The sequence below is a fragment of the Anomaloglossus baeobatrachus genome, chromosome 1 (genome assembly GCF_048569485.1).
Source record: "Anomaloglossus baeobatrachus isolate aAnoBae1 chromosome 1, aAnoBae1.hap1, whole genome shotgun sequence".
In the NCBI taxonomy this organism is placed as follows: domain Eukaryota; kingdom Metazoa; phylum Chordata; class Amphibia; order Anura; family Aromobatidae; genus Anomaloglossus; species Anomaloglossus baeobatrachus.
The window spans coordinates 510842828-510862315 of NC_134353.1; the positions used below are offsets into that span (position 1 = coordinate 510842828).

Sequence of the window (19488 nt, forward strand, 5' to 3'; positions counted from 1 at the left end):
CTCAACAAATTCCACCCAACCATCAAACTCACCCTCAACTTCTCCAAGTCCCAAATACATTTTCTGGATACAACCATATACATCAAAGACAATATCATACAAACGTCAATTTATCATAAACGCACAGTATGTCCGGCATATCTGAGTTGGAACAGCTTTCATCCAAGACACATAAAAAAATCCATCATCTACAGTCAGGCTCTGAGGTACATCCGTATCTGCTCAGACAGTGAGGACAGAAACCTACATCTGCTATCCCTGAGAAATACATTCCTACAACAAGGATACTATCCACTGGTAATAGATGAACAGATCCACAGAGCTACAAGGATCCCAAGAAGCAGCCTCTTGGATTACAAACAGAGGGAGGATAACAATAGGGTACCGCTTGTGGTCACATATAATCCCCACATGAACATCCTAAGGAAAATTAGTGCTGATCTTCAACCAATATTTCAAAGGGACCACAGACTGAAAGTAATATTCCCTGAGTTACCACTTCTCTCCAACAAACAGCCCCCGAATTTAAGGAATCTCCTTGTTAGAAGTGTCCTCTCATCACCATCAGAGACAGGCACATTCCCCTGTAATGGTAAGAAATGCAACACCTGTACCCACATTTTACCAACAAATACAGTCCACATACCCAACACAAATCAGGATTACAAGATAATGGACCTCTTTTCATGTACATCCTCCAATGTGGTATACATGATACAGTGCACAAGATTCCCTGGAGGAATATATATTGGAGAAACTAAACAAAAACTACAAACAAGGATGAATCTACACAGGCACACTATAAGGAATGAACTGGACACGCCTGTGGGAAAACATTTCTCTAGACCGGGACACAGTATGATAGATTTAAAAGTATCAATACTGAAAGGTAATTTTAAAGATGACAGAGAGAGAAAAATTTGGGAATTTAAACTAATAAGGATGTTTGGATCCTTAACAAAAGGACTCAATTTAACACCTGGTTTTATGACTCACTACATGGACACACTTCACACCTCCACCAGAAGAACTTCAGAAGTGATCTGAACAGACCACTTCCAACTCATCTGCATTTCTAACAAAAACATTAATTTGATTTCCTTAGCTTATCTTTAGGAGGCATAATTTTTCCCATGTCCTGTTGTAACATTCCTATAAATGTTGTGATTTTGTCTCAGTAATTCATTTGTAATTCAGCCTGAAGAAGGAGCCTTGGTGCTCTGAAAGCTTGCTAATATTTTTTTTCTGGTTAGCCTATAAAGGTATCACTCCTAAAATACTTTTGTCATTCTTGGGACATAGTATTGCAATTGATTTTTCTGGCTAACACGGTACCACAATATTACCTTGTATATACTTTATGTAAAATTGAGATCTCTCACAGGATGCATAAAGGCTGAGAGAACTTCTACCAGCATCAGAAATCAAAGTTCACATTGGCATTTGTCTGGTAATGCATCAAGGCCAATATACCATCAATGTTTAGGTCCATACATAGCCATTGTAATACCATTGTAAAACTATTGTGTGTTCATAAAACAATGTACTGTATGTATCAAAAGAAAAAGAGTTAAGGACCTTATTACATTATAGCTCACTGGAAGTAGAATGGTGAAGTAGAAGAGCTATCATCTTTGGAGAGAATACTATGTGTAGATCTGCAATTTACTGTCTAAAAAGCTGAAAAACTATAATAATGGACATGCAGACTTTTTGTTACTAAAGCGCTGAAGCAAACTTACTGTTCAGTCCTTCTTTGTTCACTATATTGCTACTTGCAAGGGCTTCGTAATACTGCTGATTACTCATCAGTGTGTGCATTCCCAGGATAGCTGAAAGAGATCAGGATGGAATATGAAAATAAATATACTTACACATCAATAACCCCTTCACCTCCGAGCCTTTTTTCACCTTCCTAACCAGGCCAAATGTTACAATTCTGACTAGTGTCACTTTATGGCTAAGGACACACGGCAAGTAAAACAGAGCGAGTGGAATGCGATAAAAAAAAATTACATTCCACTCAGGCCAATGTTACTCTATGGGGCCGAGAAAACAATCGCAGCATGCTGAAGGTGGAATCTGATTTGTTTTCTCTCTCACCCATACAAGTATATGGGTGCGAGAGAAACATTGTACTGCACTTGCATTACACCGAAGTGCAATGCGATATACGCATCAGATGATAATGGAGGAGAAAGGGAGATTAGTCTCTCCCTCCCCTCCGCGGCTGTGCTGTGATCGCAGGATCGCATCACAGTGGCATGACACTCTGCTTACACTACAGCAGAGCGGGAGGCAAGTGTCAGGTGATGCACTCACAGTAGTGCTCGAGTAGCCGCAGCCTTACTGGTAATAACTCTAAAACACTTCAACGAATTGCAGTAATTCTAAGATTATTTTTTCGTGACATATTGTTCTTCATTTTAGTGGTAAACTAAGGATGATATTTTTGCATTTAATGGTGAAAATATCAGCAATTATCTGAATATTTTAAAAATGTAACAATTTTCAAACTTTTAAATTTTATGCCCTACAACCAGAGTTATGTCACACAAAATAGATAAAAATAACATTGACCACATGAATACTTTACATCAACATAACTTTTTTAATATTTTTTTTTCCAGGATTTCTGCTAATCATAGCAGTGCTGATGTACTGCTATGTATACCACAGGCGATAAGACGATTGCAGATTCAAGAATCCTAGTGGACTATTAAATACAATAAAAAGTGGGAATAAAGCTTTTAAAAATATGAAAAAAAAATAAAAAAAAGACAAAAGTTCAAAACATCCTCCTTTTGCCCAATTAAAAATAGGACAATAAAAAATACACATATTAGGTATCACTGCATTCAAAAATGTCCTCTTTATGAAAATATAAAATAAATTAATCTGATTGGTAAACGGCGTAACGAGAAAAAAAATAAAACTCCTAGAATTACATTTTTTTGGCCAAAGCAAAGTGGAATATACAGAGCAATCAAAATATGATATTTACCCCAAAATGGTAACCGTTAAAATGACAGCTCAGGGTGCAAAAAAATAAGCTCTCACACAGCTCAATATCCTGAAAAATGAAAATGTTACTGTTCACAAAAAATGGCGAGACAAGCAAAAATAATTTTCTCACAAATTGTTTTTCACCACTTAAATAAATAAAACTATACATGTTTAGTTTCTGTGTAATGGTACTGACCTGGAAAATCATATTGCCCAGGCAGTTTTACCATATAGTGAACATGAAAAATAAAAAAAAATAAAAAATTGTGGAATTGCACTTTTTTTTTTGCAATTTCAATGCACTTGGAATTTTTTCCCCGCTTTCCAGTGCATCACATGATAAAATGGATGATGTCATTCTAAAGTACAACTCATACCACAAAACACAAGCCCGCTACATACGGCTATGTGGACGGAAAAATAAAAAAAGGTATGGATCTTGGAAGAAGGGGAGGAAAAAACGAACGTGCAATAATGGAAAATCGAAAGGTTCTGAAGGTGTTAAACTGTATATCATGAGAAGTGTGGGCTTTAATATCTATATATATAATTGCCTTATTCTGTCTGTCTGTCTGTCATGCTCCAAAATTGTGTCCTTACGGTGACACAAAGCTGATTGGCCGCTGGGCTCGCCATGGCCCCCCCCCCCCCCACGGATTGGCCTCTCGCCCCGGCTCTCTGCAGGCCCCGCCCCCCTCACGCAATGCTCGCTCGCTCTGGCCCAACTGACACGGAGCTCCGACTCCCAGGTGAGTACACACACACACATCAGATCACACTCACTCTCACACACACCTCACACATCACATCCACACACTCACAACATCCCGGGATATCGCTTGCTTCTAAACCAGCTCCGTCACGATCCCAGCAGCGCCAGACATAACCTTGCGATGCTGGGATCTTGACGGAGCCCGTGAACGCTGGTAACCATTATACACATCGGGTAACTAAGGTCCCTTGGTTACCCGATGTGTATCATAGTTACCAGTGTACACCGGCTCCGTCAGGATCCCAGCAGCGCCAGACATAACCTTGCGATGCTGGGATCTTGACAGAGCCCGTGAACGCTGGTAACCATTATACACATCGGGTAACTAAGGTCCCTTAGTTACCCGATGTGTATCATAGTTACCAGTGTTCACCGGCTCCGTCACGATCCCAGCAGCGCCAGACATAACCTTGCGATGCTGGGATCTTGACTGAGCCCGTGAACGCTGGTAACCATTATACACATCGGGTAACTAAGGTCCCTTAGTTACCCGATGTGTATCATAGTTACCAGTGTACACCGGCTCCCGGTACACATGTGCAGGGAGCCGGCATTATACTCCTCTCCCCCCAGGACTACTCCTCCTATTACAGTCCTCCTATTATATTCCTCTCTGAGTATAATAGGAGAACTATTATAGCATGGGGGATGTAGCACGATGGGGGGTGCGCAGCATGGGGGATGTAGCACGATGGGGAGTGCGCAGCATGGGGGATGTAGCACGATGGGGAAGTGCGCAGCATGGGGGATGTAGCACGATGGGGAGTGCGCAGCATGGGGGATGTAGCACGATGGGGAGTGCGCAGCATGGGGGATGTAGCACGATGGGCAGTGTGCAGCATGGGGGATGTAGCACGATGGGGAGTGCGCAGCATGGGGGATGTAGCACGATGGGGAGTGCACAGCATGGGGGATGTAGCACGATGGGGAGGTGCGCAGCATGGGGGATGTAGCACGATGGGGAGGTGCGCAGCATGGGGGATGTAGCACGATGGGGAGTGCGCAGCATGGGGGATGTAGCACGATGGGGAGTGCGCAGCATGGCGGATGGAGCACGATGGCGGGTGCGCAGCATGGCGGATGTAGCACGATGGGGAGTGCGCAGCATGGGGGATGTAGCACGATGGGGGATGTAGCACGATGGGGGTGCGCAGCATGGGGGATGTAGCACGATGGGGAGTGCGCAGCATGGGGGATGTAGCACGATGGGGAGTGCGCAGCATGGGGGATGTAGCACGATGGGGAGTGCGCAGCATGGGGGATATAGCACGATGGGGAGTGCGCAGCATGGCGGATGTAGCACGATGGGGAGTGCGCAGCATGGCGGATGGAGCACGATGGCGGGTGCGCAGCATGGGGGATGTAGCACGATGGGGAGTGCGCAGCATGGGGGATGTAGCACGATGGGGGATGTAGCACGATGGGGGATGTAGCACGATGGGGGGTGCGCAGCATGGGGGATGTAGCACGATGGGGAGTGCGCAGCATGGGGGATGTAGCACGATGGGGAGTGCGCAGCATGGGGGATGTAGCACGATGGGGGGTGCGCAGCATGGGGGATGTAGCACGATGGGGGGTGCGCAGCATGGGGGATGGAGCATGATGGGGAGTGCGCAGCATGGAGGATGGAGCACGATGGGGAGTGCGCAGCATGGGGGATGGAGCACGATGGGGAGTGCGCAGCATGGGGGATGGAGCACGATGGGGGGTGCGCAGCATGGGGGATGGAGCACGATGGGAGGTGCACACCTCCCCACAACACACACACACACAGGGAACCACAAACACCGCCATACACAGACACCCACACACACAGACAACGCTGCACACACACAACACCCAACACACAAACACCGCGGCATACATAAATGTACGCACATACCGCACAACACACACATTGCACAAAACATACCTCCCCCCAAAACACACCACACCCACACAAACCGCGCAACACACACACACAAAGCGACAGACACACAGCGCTCCACAAACAACGCAACACACATACAACACCGCTCTCACCCCCCGCCACACCCAGACAACACCCAGAACATGTACAGCGCCCTACACAAACACTTGGTAACTACACACAACAACATCTATATCTATATCTATATATATATCTATATATATATATATAGATATATATATATATAGATATATATATATATATATATATCTATAACAAAAATCATACATGAACTACACAATACGTAAATTCTAGAATACCCGATGCGTAGAATCGGGCCACCTTCTAGTAGTATATAAGAGGTTGGGGGGGCATCATACTATATATAAGGAGAAATGGGGACATAATATGGTATATAAGGTTGTGGGGGCAATCATGTTCTATATAAGGCCTCGCTCTTACTTGCAATTAACACGGAAGAGTGCAATCTGACAAAACAACAGATTGCACTCCCATCAAAGTTAAACAATGAGGCAGTGTCCATCTGTTATTTTTATGTCATGCTGGGTCGGCATGAGAAACTAAGCACAGCATGCTGTGTTTGGCAACGAGTCTCGCATTACACGCACCCATACAGTCTATGTGTGCGAAACATTGCATTGCACTCAGATGTCATCCAAGAGTAGTGCGGTAAACGCAGAGACAAGTAGTGAAGAAGATTGGGAGGTTAATCTCTCCTTCTGCTTCGCACCAGTGATCCGATCACATTGAGTTTCATCTGAAGTTGGGTGGACACGTCCCGAATTCAGAGAGGTGCAGTGCACATTAGGCCTACTTCATGTCCGTTTTCATACGTACCGGAGACACAGACATACGCAGACTTATTGAAATCAATGGGTCTGCAAACACATCAGTGTTTTCACAAGGACTGTGTGTCTGTATGGTACACACGTGTGTCTGTGTGTTCTGCACGGAGACAAGTTCCTTTTTCACCAGTAGCACTGATGTCACACGGAGCACACACTGATGTGATCCATGTGACAACTGTGTGACACGTACCAGAGAGAACATGTGTCTTTGAAATAAAAGCTATACTCACCTGTCTCTAGCTCTGCTGTCTTTGCAACGGCTGTCACTTGCTTCTGGGTCCCGCTCATTTTGCTCATTGCATATTCACTGCACCACTGACCCAGAAGCAGCAGCGACGGAGACAGCAGCACCACGGACAGGTTAAGTGTAGAAGTTCATGCTTTCCTTGTGCTATCTGGGTGTCACACGGATAGCACAGGGACAGAAGACGTATGCTAAAATCATGGCACATGAATGACCCATACGCACTTTTAACACGGCTGTGCAAAACACGAACGTTTTTCATGGACATGTGAAGCGGGCCTGATAGGAAGAACAGCCTCTGCACTTTTGATCATGCACAGTGCGCCTCTTTGAAGCCAGGACGTGTACACCCGACTTCAGGTGAGATTCAATGTGAGTGAACACAGCCGTGCACTTGCGCAAAAATTTCCAGGGGATGGCGGAGACTCCAGCTCGTGCAAATCATGTTATCATGTCCATTAGGGCATGATATCATGGGATATCATAGAAAAAGGGCCCAATAGTCCGAGGAAACTAACGCCCCAGTGACTAGTCAAAGCCCTGAATAGCACAGGGACAGCGCAGTTTATAAATACTTTTTTGTAAACATTCATTTTTTAGTTTAACATTACACAGGGATGATTAGGCAGGGGATTTTGACATACAGATGTGAATGCTGCTGGGTTGGAGGGCATAGGGGACCTGACAGATTCCCTTTAAAATTAATTGGATGGAGGGATGCTAAGTTCCTCCCCACAATTCATTATATGGCCTCATAGCCTCCTTCCCACCCCACAATTCATTATGTGGCTCTCATAGTGTCCTTCTCACCCCACAAATTATATGGCCCTCATAGCATCCTCCCCTACCCCACAATTTATTATATGACCCTCCTAGAGTCCTCCCCACCCCACAAATTTCATGGCCTCATAGCCTCCTCCTGCAACCCACAATTCATGATATGGCCCTCATAGTGTCCTCCCCACCACAATTCTAACCTCCTACCCACTCCACTATGCATTATATGGCCCTCATACCGTAGCATCCTCCCCACCCCAAAATTCATTATATGGCCCTGGTTGTGTCTTGTCCCCCCCACAGCACAATTCATGATGAAACTATCAGGAACTTATGATAAATTGTGGGGAGGACACAGGACAGGGAGTAAGGCTTTGTGCCCATGGTCAGGAGTTGCAGCATAAAATTGTGCTGCAAATCCTGATGTGTTGGCAGGAAGAACACGGAATAAAATATGCAATTTTTACATGTGCTTTTGTTGCATGTTCTTCCCAACTCATTAGTGTGGGTGAAATACACTGCAAAACCCCTGCAAGAATTGACATGCTGCAGATCTGAATCTGCTGCAAATCTGCAAAGAAAAAATAAGCAACGTATACATGAGATGCAGCAATATCACTCCCTTTGCTTGTGCTGTAAATGATGAGCATTTTCCACTACAAAATCACAATTTGTGCACATAACCTTAAAATTAATTGATGGGAGAGTCACAGGGACTGATTGATTAATTTATATTTATTGGGCGGCAGAGATTATAGGTAATGGGGGGCACAGTGCCTACTTATTTATCACTTTATATTGTGAATGGTGTGAGACTAATTGTATAATATATAGTCTGGTACATAGCTATATTCACAGGTGCATTCTGGGGGATTTTTTATTCAGGAGGCAAATGTAAGTACAGTGCCTACAAGTAGTATTCAACCCCCTGCAGATTTAGCAGGTTTACACATTCGGAATTAACTTGGCATTGTGACATTTGGACTGTAGATCAGCCTGGAAGTGTGAAATGCACTGCAGCAAAAAAGAATGTTATTTCTTTTTTTATTTTTAAATTGTGAAAAGTTTATTCAGAGGGTCATTTATTATTCAACCCCTCAAACCACAAGAATTCTGTTTGGTTCCCCTAAAGTATTAAGAAGTATTTCAGGCACAAAGAACAATGAGCTTCACATGTTTGGATTAATTATCTCTTTTTCCAGCCTTTTCTGACTAATTAAGACCCTCCCCAAACTTGTGAACAGCACTCATACTTGGTCAACATGGGAAAGACAAAGGAGCATTCCAAGGCCATCAGAGACAAGATCGTGGAGGGTCACAAGGCTGGCAAGGGGTACAAAACCCTTTCCAAGGAGTTGGGCCTACCTATCTCCACTGTTGGGAGCATCATCCGGAAGTGGAAGGCTTATGGAACTACTGTTAGCCTTCCACGGCCTGGACAGCCTTTGAAAGTTTCCACCCGTGCCGAGGCCAAGCTTGTCCGAAGAGTCAAGGCTAACCCAAGGACAACAAGGAAGGAGCTCCGGGAAGATCTCATGGCAGTGGGGACAATGGTTTCAGTCAATACCATAAGTAACGTACTCCACCGCAATGGTCTCCGTTCCAGACGAGCCCGTAAGGTACCTTTACTTTCAAAGCGTCATGTCAAGGCTCGTCTACAGTTTGCTCATGATCACTTGGAGGACTCTGAGACACACTGGTTCAAGGTTCTCTGGTCTGATGAGACCAAGATCGAGATCTTTGGTGCCAACCACACACGTGACGTTTGGAGACTGGATGGCACTGCATACGACCCCAAGAATACCATCCCTACAGTCAAGCATGGTGGTGGCAGCATCATGCTGTGGGGCTGTTTCTCAGCCAAGGGGCCTGGCCATCTGGTCCGCATCCATGGGAAGATGGATAGCACGGCCTACCTGGAGATTTTGGCCAAGAACCTCCGCTCCTCCATCAAGGATCTTAAGATGGGTCGTCATTTCATCTTCCAACAAGACAACGACCCAAAGCACACAGCCAAGAAAACCAAGGCCTGGTTCAAGAGGGAAAAAATCAAGGTGTTGCAGTGGCCTAGTCAGTCTCCTGACCTTAACCCAATTGAAAACTTGTTGAAGGAGCTCAAGATTAAAGTCCACATGAGACACCCAAAGAACCTAGATAACTTGGAGAAGATCTGCATGGAGGAGTGGGCCAAGATAACTCCAGAGACCTGTGCCGGCCTGATCAGGTCTTATAAAAGACGATTATTAGCTGTAATTGCAAACAAGGGTTATTCCACAAAATATTAAACCTAGGGGTTGAATAATAATTGACCCACACTTTTATGTTGAAAATTTATTAAAATTTAACTGAGCAACATAACTTGTTGGTTTGTAAGATTTATGCATCTGTTAATAAATCCTGCTCTTGTTTGAAGTTTGCAGGCTCTAACTTATTTGCATCTTATCAAACCTGCTAAATCTGCAGGGGGTTGAATACTACTTGTAGGCACTGTATACAATATATGTGACCTTGGTATTTTCAGGGCTGCGTTGATCAGTGTGACAAGACGAGTCGTGGCTGGAAGATGGCGACATGAAGGTCTGATCAGATGGAGAAGAGACAACAGAAAACTAATCAGATAAGACGTCAGTGGTAAGTAACTTTATGAAAATCTTTATTCTGTATGGTATGACTTGGAGCAATGCTGCTATTTCTTAAACCACAGTCTCACATTCGTGTGACATTTCCGTGTGTTGTCAGATTTTTTTTTATCAAATGGCACATAGACTCCTAGAGTTTCATAGATACATTCACATATCAGTGAAAATCACGGACCCAAGAATGAGATTTGTGAGACTCAGAGCATGTGCTGTTCTGATTCAATTATGAGGAATAGCATATACTCCATGGGTCTGTGCGCTGTCTGAGGAAAAAGAAAGTCAGGCAGCACACTGACAATGCACACGGATGCCGGAATGTAGCTTTATTAATGTATAGCACCGTCCATTAATATTTGGTATACTCACTATGTAAAGCGCTGTCCTTAGTTACATAGTTTCTCCTTTTATTATGTATAACACTGTTCCTTATTAGCATCCTCGCTAGTTTTGTATGGCGCTGTCCCTTATTATATAGTGTCTCTCTAGTTATGTATAGCACCGTCTCTTATATAGCGTATTCTCATTGTTTTTGTAATTCAAAGCTCGCCCTTTGTTACTTAATCCTCTCTTGTTAGATTTAAAATATTTATATATATGTTCTATTGGCTGCCTGCCGTGTGATGTCGCTGTGACGCTGCACGACCCGCCCCCTTAGGAAGGAGGCGAGTCGCCGGCCAGAGCGACATCGCAGGGCAGGTAAGTCCGTGTGAAGCTGCCGTAGCGATAATGTTCGCTACAGCAGCTATCACAAGATATCGCATGTGCGACGGGGGCGGGTACTATCGCGCTCGGCATCGCTATCATTGGCTAGCAATGTCGCAGCGTGCAAAGTACCCCTAAGTCTCCACTGACTGATCTCCCTGTTGGAGGCGTTGCAGCCTGGACTCAGCCAAGGAGACTCAATCAGGATCATCACCTGAGGCCTCAAAAAATGTATGTCCGGAGACAACTGGAGCCATGTGGCAAAGAGAAAGCCCAGGGTTGGGGAATCTCATTGCAACAGTGAGATCACAATCTCCACCCGCTGTTCCTCATCTCAAGAAGAGTGAGGCCGAAGACTAAAGTACAGTATACAGGCTTCTTTAAATACAAAAAAATTGTCTATACCCACTGCAAACCTGTCTGGGAGAGCAATTTTGGGCTCCGGCTGATCCTGCCTACCCGCAGTCTCCCCAATACTAGGCATCAGCGACCGCTGCTGCTCCACAGCTAACCTTAAGGTCTGCATCCTACAGGGACAGACCCTGTAAACGCTGAGCAAAGGCAGCAACAGGATCCATGAGAAAAAAAAATACCTTTTATTAAAGGAAAAAAAAAAGTGTACAAATTTCAGCACCAAATCTGCATCTCTTTGCAAAACTAAAGCACAAAACGGTATTGATGCCATTTCAGTGCAGTTTTCTTCCAGGAGGTGCAAATTTGGTGCTGAAATATCTGCACCAGATTTCAACACCAAATTTGCACCTCTTGGTTGAAAACTGCATCCAAACGGTGTGAAAACCGTTTTGTAAATTTAGAATGTCATCGGGTCTACAGTGCCTTGCGAATGTATTCGGCCACCTTGAATTTTTCAACCTTTTCCCACATTTCAGGCTTCAAACATGAAGATGAAAAATTTAAATTTTATGGTGAAGAATCAACAAGTGGGACTCAATAGTGAAGGTGAACAATATTTATTGCTTATTTTAAATTTTTGTAAAAAATAAAAAACAGAAAATTGGGGCGTGCAATATTATTCGTCCCCTTTACTTTCAGTGCAGCAAACTCACTCCAGAAGTTCATTGAGGATCTCTGAATGATCCAATGTTGTCCTAAATGACTGATGGTGATAATTATAAGCCACTTGTGTGTAATCAAGTCTCCGTATAAATGCACCTGCTCTGTGATAGTCTCAGTGTTCTGTTTAAAGCGCAGATAGCATTATATAGACCAAGGAACACAACAGGCAGGTCCGTGATACTGTTGTGGAGAAGTTTAAAGCCGGATTTAGTTGCAAAAAGATTTCCAAAACTTTAAACGTCATAAGAAGCACTGTGCAAGTGATCATATTGAAATGGAAGGAGTATCATACCACTTCAAATCTACCAAGACCCGGCCGTCCATCCAAACTTTCATCTCAAACAAGGAGAAGACTGATCAGAGATGCAGCCAAGAGGCCCATGATCACTCTGGATGAACTGCAGAGATCTACAGCTGAGGTGGGAGAGTCTGTCTATAGGACAACAATCAGTCGTACACTGCACAAATCTGGCCTTTATGGAAGAGTGGCAGGAAGAAAGCAATTTCTCAAAGATATCCATAAAAAATGTAATTTAAAGTTTGCCACAAGCCACCTGGGAGACACACCAAACATGTGGAAGAAGGTGCTCTGGTCAGATGAAACCAAAATCGAACTTTTTGGAAACAATGCCAAACGATATGTTTGGCGTAAAAGCAACAGAGCTCATCACCCCGAACACACCATCCCCACTGTCAAACATGGTGGTGGCAGCATCATGGTTTGGGCCTGCTTTTCTTCAGCAGGGACAGGGAAGATGGTTAAAATTGATGGGAAGATGGATGGAGCCAAATACAGGAACATTCTTCAAGAAAACCTGTTGGAGTCTGCAAAAGACCTGAGACTTGGACGGAGATTTGTCTTTCAACAAGACAATGATCCAAAACATAAAGCAAAATCTACAATGGAATGGTTCACAAATAAACGTATCCAGTTGTTATAATGGCTAAGTCAAAGTCCAGACCTGAAGCCAAACGAGAATCTGTGGAAAGAGCTGAAAACTGCTGTTTACAAACGCTCTCCATCCAACCTCACTCAGCTGGAGCTGTTTGCATAGGAAGAATGGGCAAGAATTTCAGTCTCTCGATGTGCAAAACTGATGGAGACATATGTCGCGGGCGGAGGAGGGGACGCTGCGCTCTCCCACTGCTCGGGTCCGGCTGCTGCTGCTGCCCGGTGGTGACTCGAGCGGTGGGCCGGATCCCGGGGACTCAAGCGGCGCTCCTCACCCGTGAGTGAAAAGGGGGTTTGATTGTGGGGATTTGATATTGTCCGTGACGCCACCCACGGTTGTGGTGAGACTGGTGACACCACCGCTGCTCTGGACGGGGATCCCGGGAGCGATCACAGGGAGCAGCCAGGATGTTAGTTCTCCCCTCTGTGGGTAGGGGGTTGGTTGTCCCGGGGCCCGGTGATGGGGTAGGGATGGATGGCAGGCGGGTTACGGGGTCTGGCGAGGTGCAGGGTCGCAGGGGCAGCGCTGTGCCGCACGGCACGGTGGTACTAACTCAGCCAATGATGTACACAAAGTCTCCGGTAAAACAAACGGCTGGATGGATGGGTCCCACAGACGGCTGCGGTGTTTCTCCTCCCGGCAGGTTGATGGTGACTGCCTTTCCCTGCACCTGTGTAGTGTAAACGGTTCCAATGGGTTCCCACCGGTAACCCGCTCCCCAGCTTGAAGGTTGCTGAAGGAGCCCTTTTGCCCGCAGGCGCTGGCCCTGGGAACATTAGCCTTGGCGGAGACTGTGTTTCCCTCTAACGGTTGGACTGTTGCCTTCTGTCGGGACTTGGCTGCTGGGAAACCCAGGAGGTTCCCTTCGCTAATGGATTTGACAAATTGCATGGCGACTCCTAGCCTTGTCGGGGTCCGTAAGCCCCTGCCGGATGGTGCTGGCTTCTCTTTGCGTACCGGTCCGGTACCGCCGGGCCACCGCCCGTCCATGGTCCTTACGGCTAGCTCCAATCGGCCTCTCCTGCAGACGGTCACCACCGTCTGCCAACCTTGCTGTTCCGTCCGGGCCACACACCCGGACCACTTTCTGTCTGCTCCTTTACCACTTCACTCTCCTCTCACTTTCCCTTCCAAAACTCAACTGCTTCTTTTCCCGCCTCCAGGACTGTGAACTCTTCGGTGGGCGGGACCAACCGCCTGGCCCACCCCCTGGTGTGGACATCAGCCCCTGGAGGGAGGCAACAAGGGTTTTTGTCTGACTTAGGTGTGCCTGACCGGGAGTGTGGGGTGTGTTGGTGTAGTACCTGTGACGTCCTGGCTTGTCCAGGGCGCCACACATACCCCAAGGAAACAATGTATAATTTCCTCTACACTTTACAAATACCTGCTACTTAGTGTTGGTATATCACATAAAATCCCAATAAAATACATTTAAGTTTTTAGCTGTAATGTGAAAAATGTAGAAACGTTCACGGAGTTTGAATACTTTTTTAAAGTATTGTATAAGTTGTCTTTTGGTAACTGCAGCAGAGCATGCTCACAAACACCGCACAAACGGCCGTTTTAATTTTATAGTGATTAGCTCCCTAGACCAAACTATTGTGATTTGCTAATTTAAAGTATTTAGGAACTCACAATCGTTACAAATGTTTTTGTGCTGTAGATCTCCATCTTATATATTAAATAGATTCAGAGGCAGGTAATAGAAATTGCAGTTGTCAGCATGCACAACACTAATTCCTAAGCAAAATGTGAAAGGGCAAATGCAAAATGTACTATTCACACTATACCGCCTGATACACTGACTTGCACAAGGTTAAAAATATTAGCATTAATCAGCCTTCCTTTGTAACATCTATTCCTGTCCCTTTTTGTTTCTGCTTTGGCTACTAGGTAGCGCCCTAACTTTGTTGCAGGTGATGTTTGACACCATTACACCATAATCCTGTTTTATTCCTAGGACTTTTGGTGGCACTATATAAGGCAGCTATGTCATTAATTGTCTGTTTTTGATTACTCCTTCCAGAGAAGCCTGAACAGGTGTGCCTGCTATTTCAACTCTTAGGGTATGTGCGCACGTGTGCGTATTACATGCAGTTACGCTGCGTTCTGCACCGCAGCGTAACTGCATGCGTCCTGCGTCCCCTGCACAATCTATGGAGATTGTGCAGGAGCCGTGCGCACGTGGCATGTTAGAACGCAGCGATTCGGCTGCTTGCCGAATCGCTGTGTTCTAAGAAGTGACATGTCACTTCTTTAGTGCGTTCTGCATGCTGTCTATAGGGAGAGGCAGCATGCAGAGCGCACGAATCTGCCGGCACCATGCGCTTCAGAACGCAGCTTTTCAGCTGCGCTCTGAAGCGCACATTTTCGGTGCGGTGCAGAGCGCACACGTGCACACATAGCCTTAGGTCCCTGACTTCCACTGCCAGTCAGCTAGGTCTGCTACCTGGCACATGCTCCGGGTTATGCTTGTGATGTCTTCCCGATTCCTCCTGTTTTCTGCTTGTATTCTGACCATTCTCTTGTTTTAAAATTCTATTCCTTACATGACCGCTTGTCTTTGACCCTGCTTGGCAACCCTTCCTGCCTCTTGTTCTCTCCTCTGTATGGCAGCCCTTCCATAAAAGCAATCCAGTGAACCCAGTTGTAAGACATTACTGTATAGGGGTTAAAGAGTGAAGGTCGGGGTTTCTCTGGTGTGGCTTGTGCCAAGTCTGTCTGATGTAGCCTTTTTGAGCCTGTAGCCTTTGATACACATGACATCCTGTCAGCAAAGCCCGCAGTGACAGAGAGGCATGACTGGATCTTAAGGGGGGTTTGAGTAAGGGCTCTTTCACACATCCGGCATTTCACGGATTACCGGATCCGGCACACTCCAGTACAGTGCAATACTGTACAATGTGACCAGACCTTGCCGCGATGCCATTGTACAGTATTAACACTGTACTGGAGTGTGCCGGATCTGGTAATCCGGCGAAATGCCGGATGTGTGAAATGGCCCTTAGTCTAAATCTACTTTTTTTTTATCCAGTGCAAGCCAATTGGGAGATGAATCCTATTGTTGTCATTAATGTAGGCTGCAAAGAAAGTACTGATCCACAAAAACCTTTTAAACCACTGATTGCCTATGTAAAGGAGCCTCATATGGATTTCTCTACAAGGGTAGGTGATAAATATTCAATTACAAAAGGTCCCACTGCTGGGACCCTCAACATTACTAGCACTGATCTCACACCCTATTACCCCCTGCTCCATTGAGTAGCAACAGGCTGAAATATACAGCTAAGTATTGTATTCACTAGTTTGCATCAACCTCGTCATTACTAATTATTGTTTACATGGACAATAAACTAAATAAAATTCAGTACTTTTCATAGTCTATTTCTTTCTGCATTTCTTAGGCTCATACTCACCTGCAATGTCACACAGCTCCGCATCAGAGGCATTGGCCAAAGCTTCCTCTAGTTCTGGCTCAAGTGTGACATTTTCTAGAACAGGATCTACTGGCTTAATCTTGGGAATCCAAGGTTTCCCTAGAAAAAAAAATTGAACTATAACTCCCATCTTTTATATGTTGAATATACAGTAACAAGCAAAGGGATAACAATCTTTTGAACTTTTAACGTTCATACTCCATATCTCAGCATACACTATATCTTTGGCCGTGAGACTACCTTCAGTTTATATATATCTTGTAGGGAAAAAAATGATATATGTGAGAAACACTCTGGACAATGGACCCAATACAGGGGAAATTCTGATGCATTAAGCCTCTTTCACATGGCAAAATTTTGGTCAGTATTTTGCATTAGTATTTGTAGGCCAAAACTAGTACTAGTTTATCTTACAAATTTTGCTATAAATTCTGCTGGGTGATAGAGGCCAATAGTATTAACACGGTATGATATACTGATTCATCTGTAGTTTCTTCTCTTTTTATCAACTTCAGTGGGTGTTTTCCAGACACAAAACAGATTTAGGCCCTGTGCGCACTTGCCGGTTTTTGCCGCGGATTTCCTGCGGTTTTGCTGCATGTTTCGCTGCATGTTATGTTCATAACATTTCGGCAGTGATTCCCCAGCAAAACCTATGGGGAAAAAAATGCTGTGCGCACTATGCGGATTTTGACAGCTGCATGTTTTGCTGCGGGATTCCCGCATCAAAAACAATTGCATGTCACTTCTTTTCCGCACGTCGCTGCGGCATTTCACTCCATTGACTGCAATGTAATCGGGAAATCCTGCAGGGAATAACGCAGGCAGGAAATTCTGTGTAGTTCATTGTGTTTTCCTGGGTTATTCCCTGCGGTATTTAGCGGTTTCGGGACATAATGTTCATCACTGCCTGCGGTTTGCAGGGAAGTGATGTCATTATGACAGGAAGAGGAGCAGAGCAGAGTAAACACACACACATCACAGACATAGAATACACGCAGATCACAATCACACACAGACATATAGAATACACATACAAATCAAACGGACATATAGAAAAAAAAACACGTGGGCTCCGCCGTATTTTTACCTTCCAGCCGAGGTAAACACACACCGGCGGCCCAGTATTCTCAGGCTGGGGAGGGTGAGAGACAGGGTTAATGCCCCCCTTCCTCCCGCAGCCGAGAATATCAGCCCGCAGCTGCCTCGGGACTGTCGCATCCATTATGCGGCAGTCCCGGAGTGTCCCCGGCTCTTCCTGTTGCCGTGATGTGGTGGCAATCAGGGTAATATAAGGAATTAATGGCGGCGGATCGCCGCCACTAAGTCTAGGCTTGATCATGGCAGCGTCTATGTGACAGCTGACATGATCAACCCGTAAGTAAAGTGAAAAAAAACACACACACCGAAAAATCCTTTATTTTAAATAAAACACAAAAAAGCCCGTTTCACCCCTTTATTAACCCCCCCAACACACAGCTCCGACGTAATCCAAGTCCTGCGATGCTTGCATCCAGCCGCGACTGACACACTACTGAATGCAGCCTCGCAACGAGACAGACTGCACAGAGGTAATTACAGGGCATTTCCCACAGCCGGTAATGTGAACAACACATTACCACTTGGGAGAAATGCAGCGTGTGCTCACAGGGACTCTCTCTATCTATCTATCTATCTATCTATCTATCTATCCCTCTCTCTATTCTTCTGTTCTGTCTATTTATCTATTTAGCTATCTACTATCTATCTCAGAAGGAAATGGCTTTTTTTTTTTTTCCAATGTGCTGTATTGCATTGAATGCATTAAAACACATGTACCAACCCGCACGCAGCAACACTGCGAACAATACCGCGGTAAAACCGCGGCAAACCGCATGCGGTTTTCGGGTGCGGCTTGCCCCGTTTTTTTACTACGGGTGTGGTAATCTTTCAGCCCCTGCGGAATTTTCTTAAGAAAATTCCGTTTTCCAGTGCGCACATGGCCTTAGGCTATATGCGCACGTTGCGTTTTTTTCCGTAAACGCTGCGTTTTGAACTGCAGCGTAACTGCATGCGTTCAACTTCCCCAGCAAAGTCTATGAGGAAACCGAAAAATCAATGCACACGCTGCGTTTGTAAACGCAGCGTTTTGGATGCCCAAAATCGCTGCGGAAAAAAAAGCAGCATGTCACTTCTTTTGTGCGTTGTAGCTGTGTTCTCCACCCATTGAAATCAATGACGTGGGTCAGAACGCAACCAAAATGCACTTGGACTGCATTTTTGTTGCGTTCTGCATGCTTTTTTGACAAGCAAAACGCAGGTCTTTTCAGTCTCTGTCAATGTCGGTCAATTTCTGTCTGTGGATGTCGGTGAATCTCCCTCTGTCTGTCGGTCGGTCTCTTTCTCTGTCAGTTGGTCGCTCTGTCTGTCTCTCTCTCTCTGTCGGTCTCTGTGTCTGTCCCTCTCTCTGTCCGTTGGTCAGTCTCTCCCCCTCTCTCATACTCACTGATCCCCGATCACCGGCGCGGCGCTGAACAGTGTTCACACTGCTCATGCGGCTTTTCCTCTTTTGAAAATGCCGGCCGCTCATTATTCAATCTCGTATTCCCGGCGCCTATGATTAGTTGCAGTCAGACACGCCCCCATGCTGAGTGACAGCTGTCTCACTGCAACCAATCACAGCCGCAGGTGGGCGGGTCTATATCGTGCAGTAAAATAAATAAATAATTAAAAAAAAACGACGTGCGGTCCCCCTCAATTTTGATACCAGCCAAGATAAAGCCACACGGCTGAAAGCTGGTATTCTCAGGATGGGGAGCGCCACGTTATGGGGAGCCCCCCAGCCTAACAATATCAGCCAGGAGCCGTCCGGCATTGCCGCATCCATTAGATGCGACAGTCCCAGGACTTTAGGGTTGAAGAAAAACAGATTGGCAGCACTCTGCGGTGACCAAAGACTTCTTTATTTTCTTATGCTGACAAGTGAGACGGACATGAGGGAGTGGAGGGAGCGGAGCACGAGGACGCCGGTTCCTCTAGGGGTGCTTTCACGGGTCCATAAAAAGAAAACGTGAGTATTAACCATAGGGTGTTCTTAACTCACGTGTTGCAATTAAAAACTAAT

The 19488-nt window shown here is 45.4% G+C and overlaps 1 protein-coding gene across 3 annotated transcripts in view; it reads right to left on the minus strand.

Annotated features, from left to right (window-relative positions):
* The window catches only part of TMOD1 (tropomodulin 1), a 150559-nt gene that overhangs the window by 46008 nt on the left and 85063 nt on the right, over window positions 1–19488 (minus strand). For all 3 annotated transcript variants that reach the window (XM_075316111.1, XM_075316105.1, XM_075316109.1), the window contains exons 4-5: window positions 16365–16484; window positions 1743–1832 (exon numbers count right to left, since the gene is read on the minus strand). In XM_075316111.1, the coding sequence (XP_075172226.1) occupies window positions 1743–1832; window positions 16365–16484 (210 nt within the window). The remainder of the gene's footprint in view (window positions 1–1742; window positions 1833–16364; window positions 16485–19488) is intronic.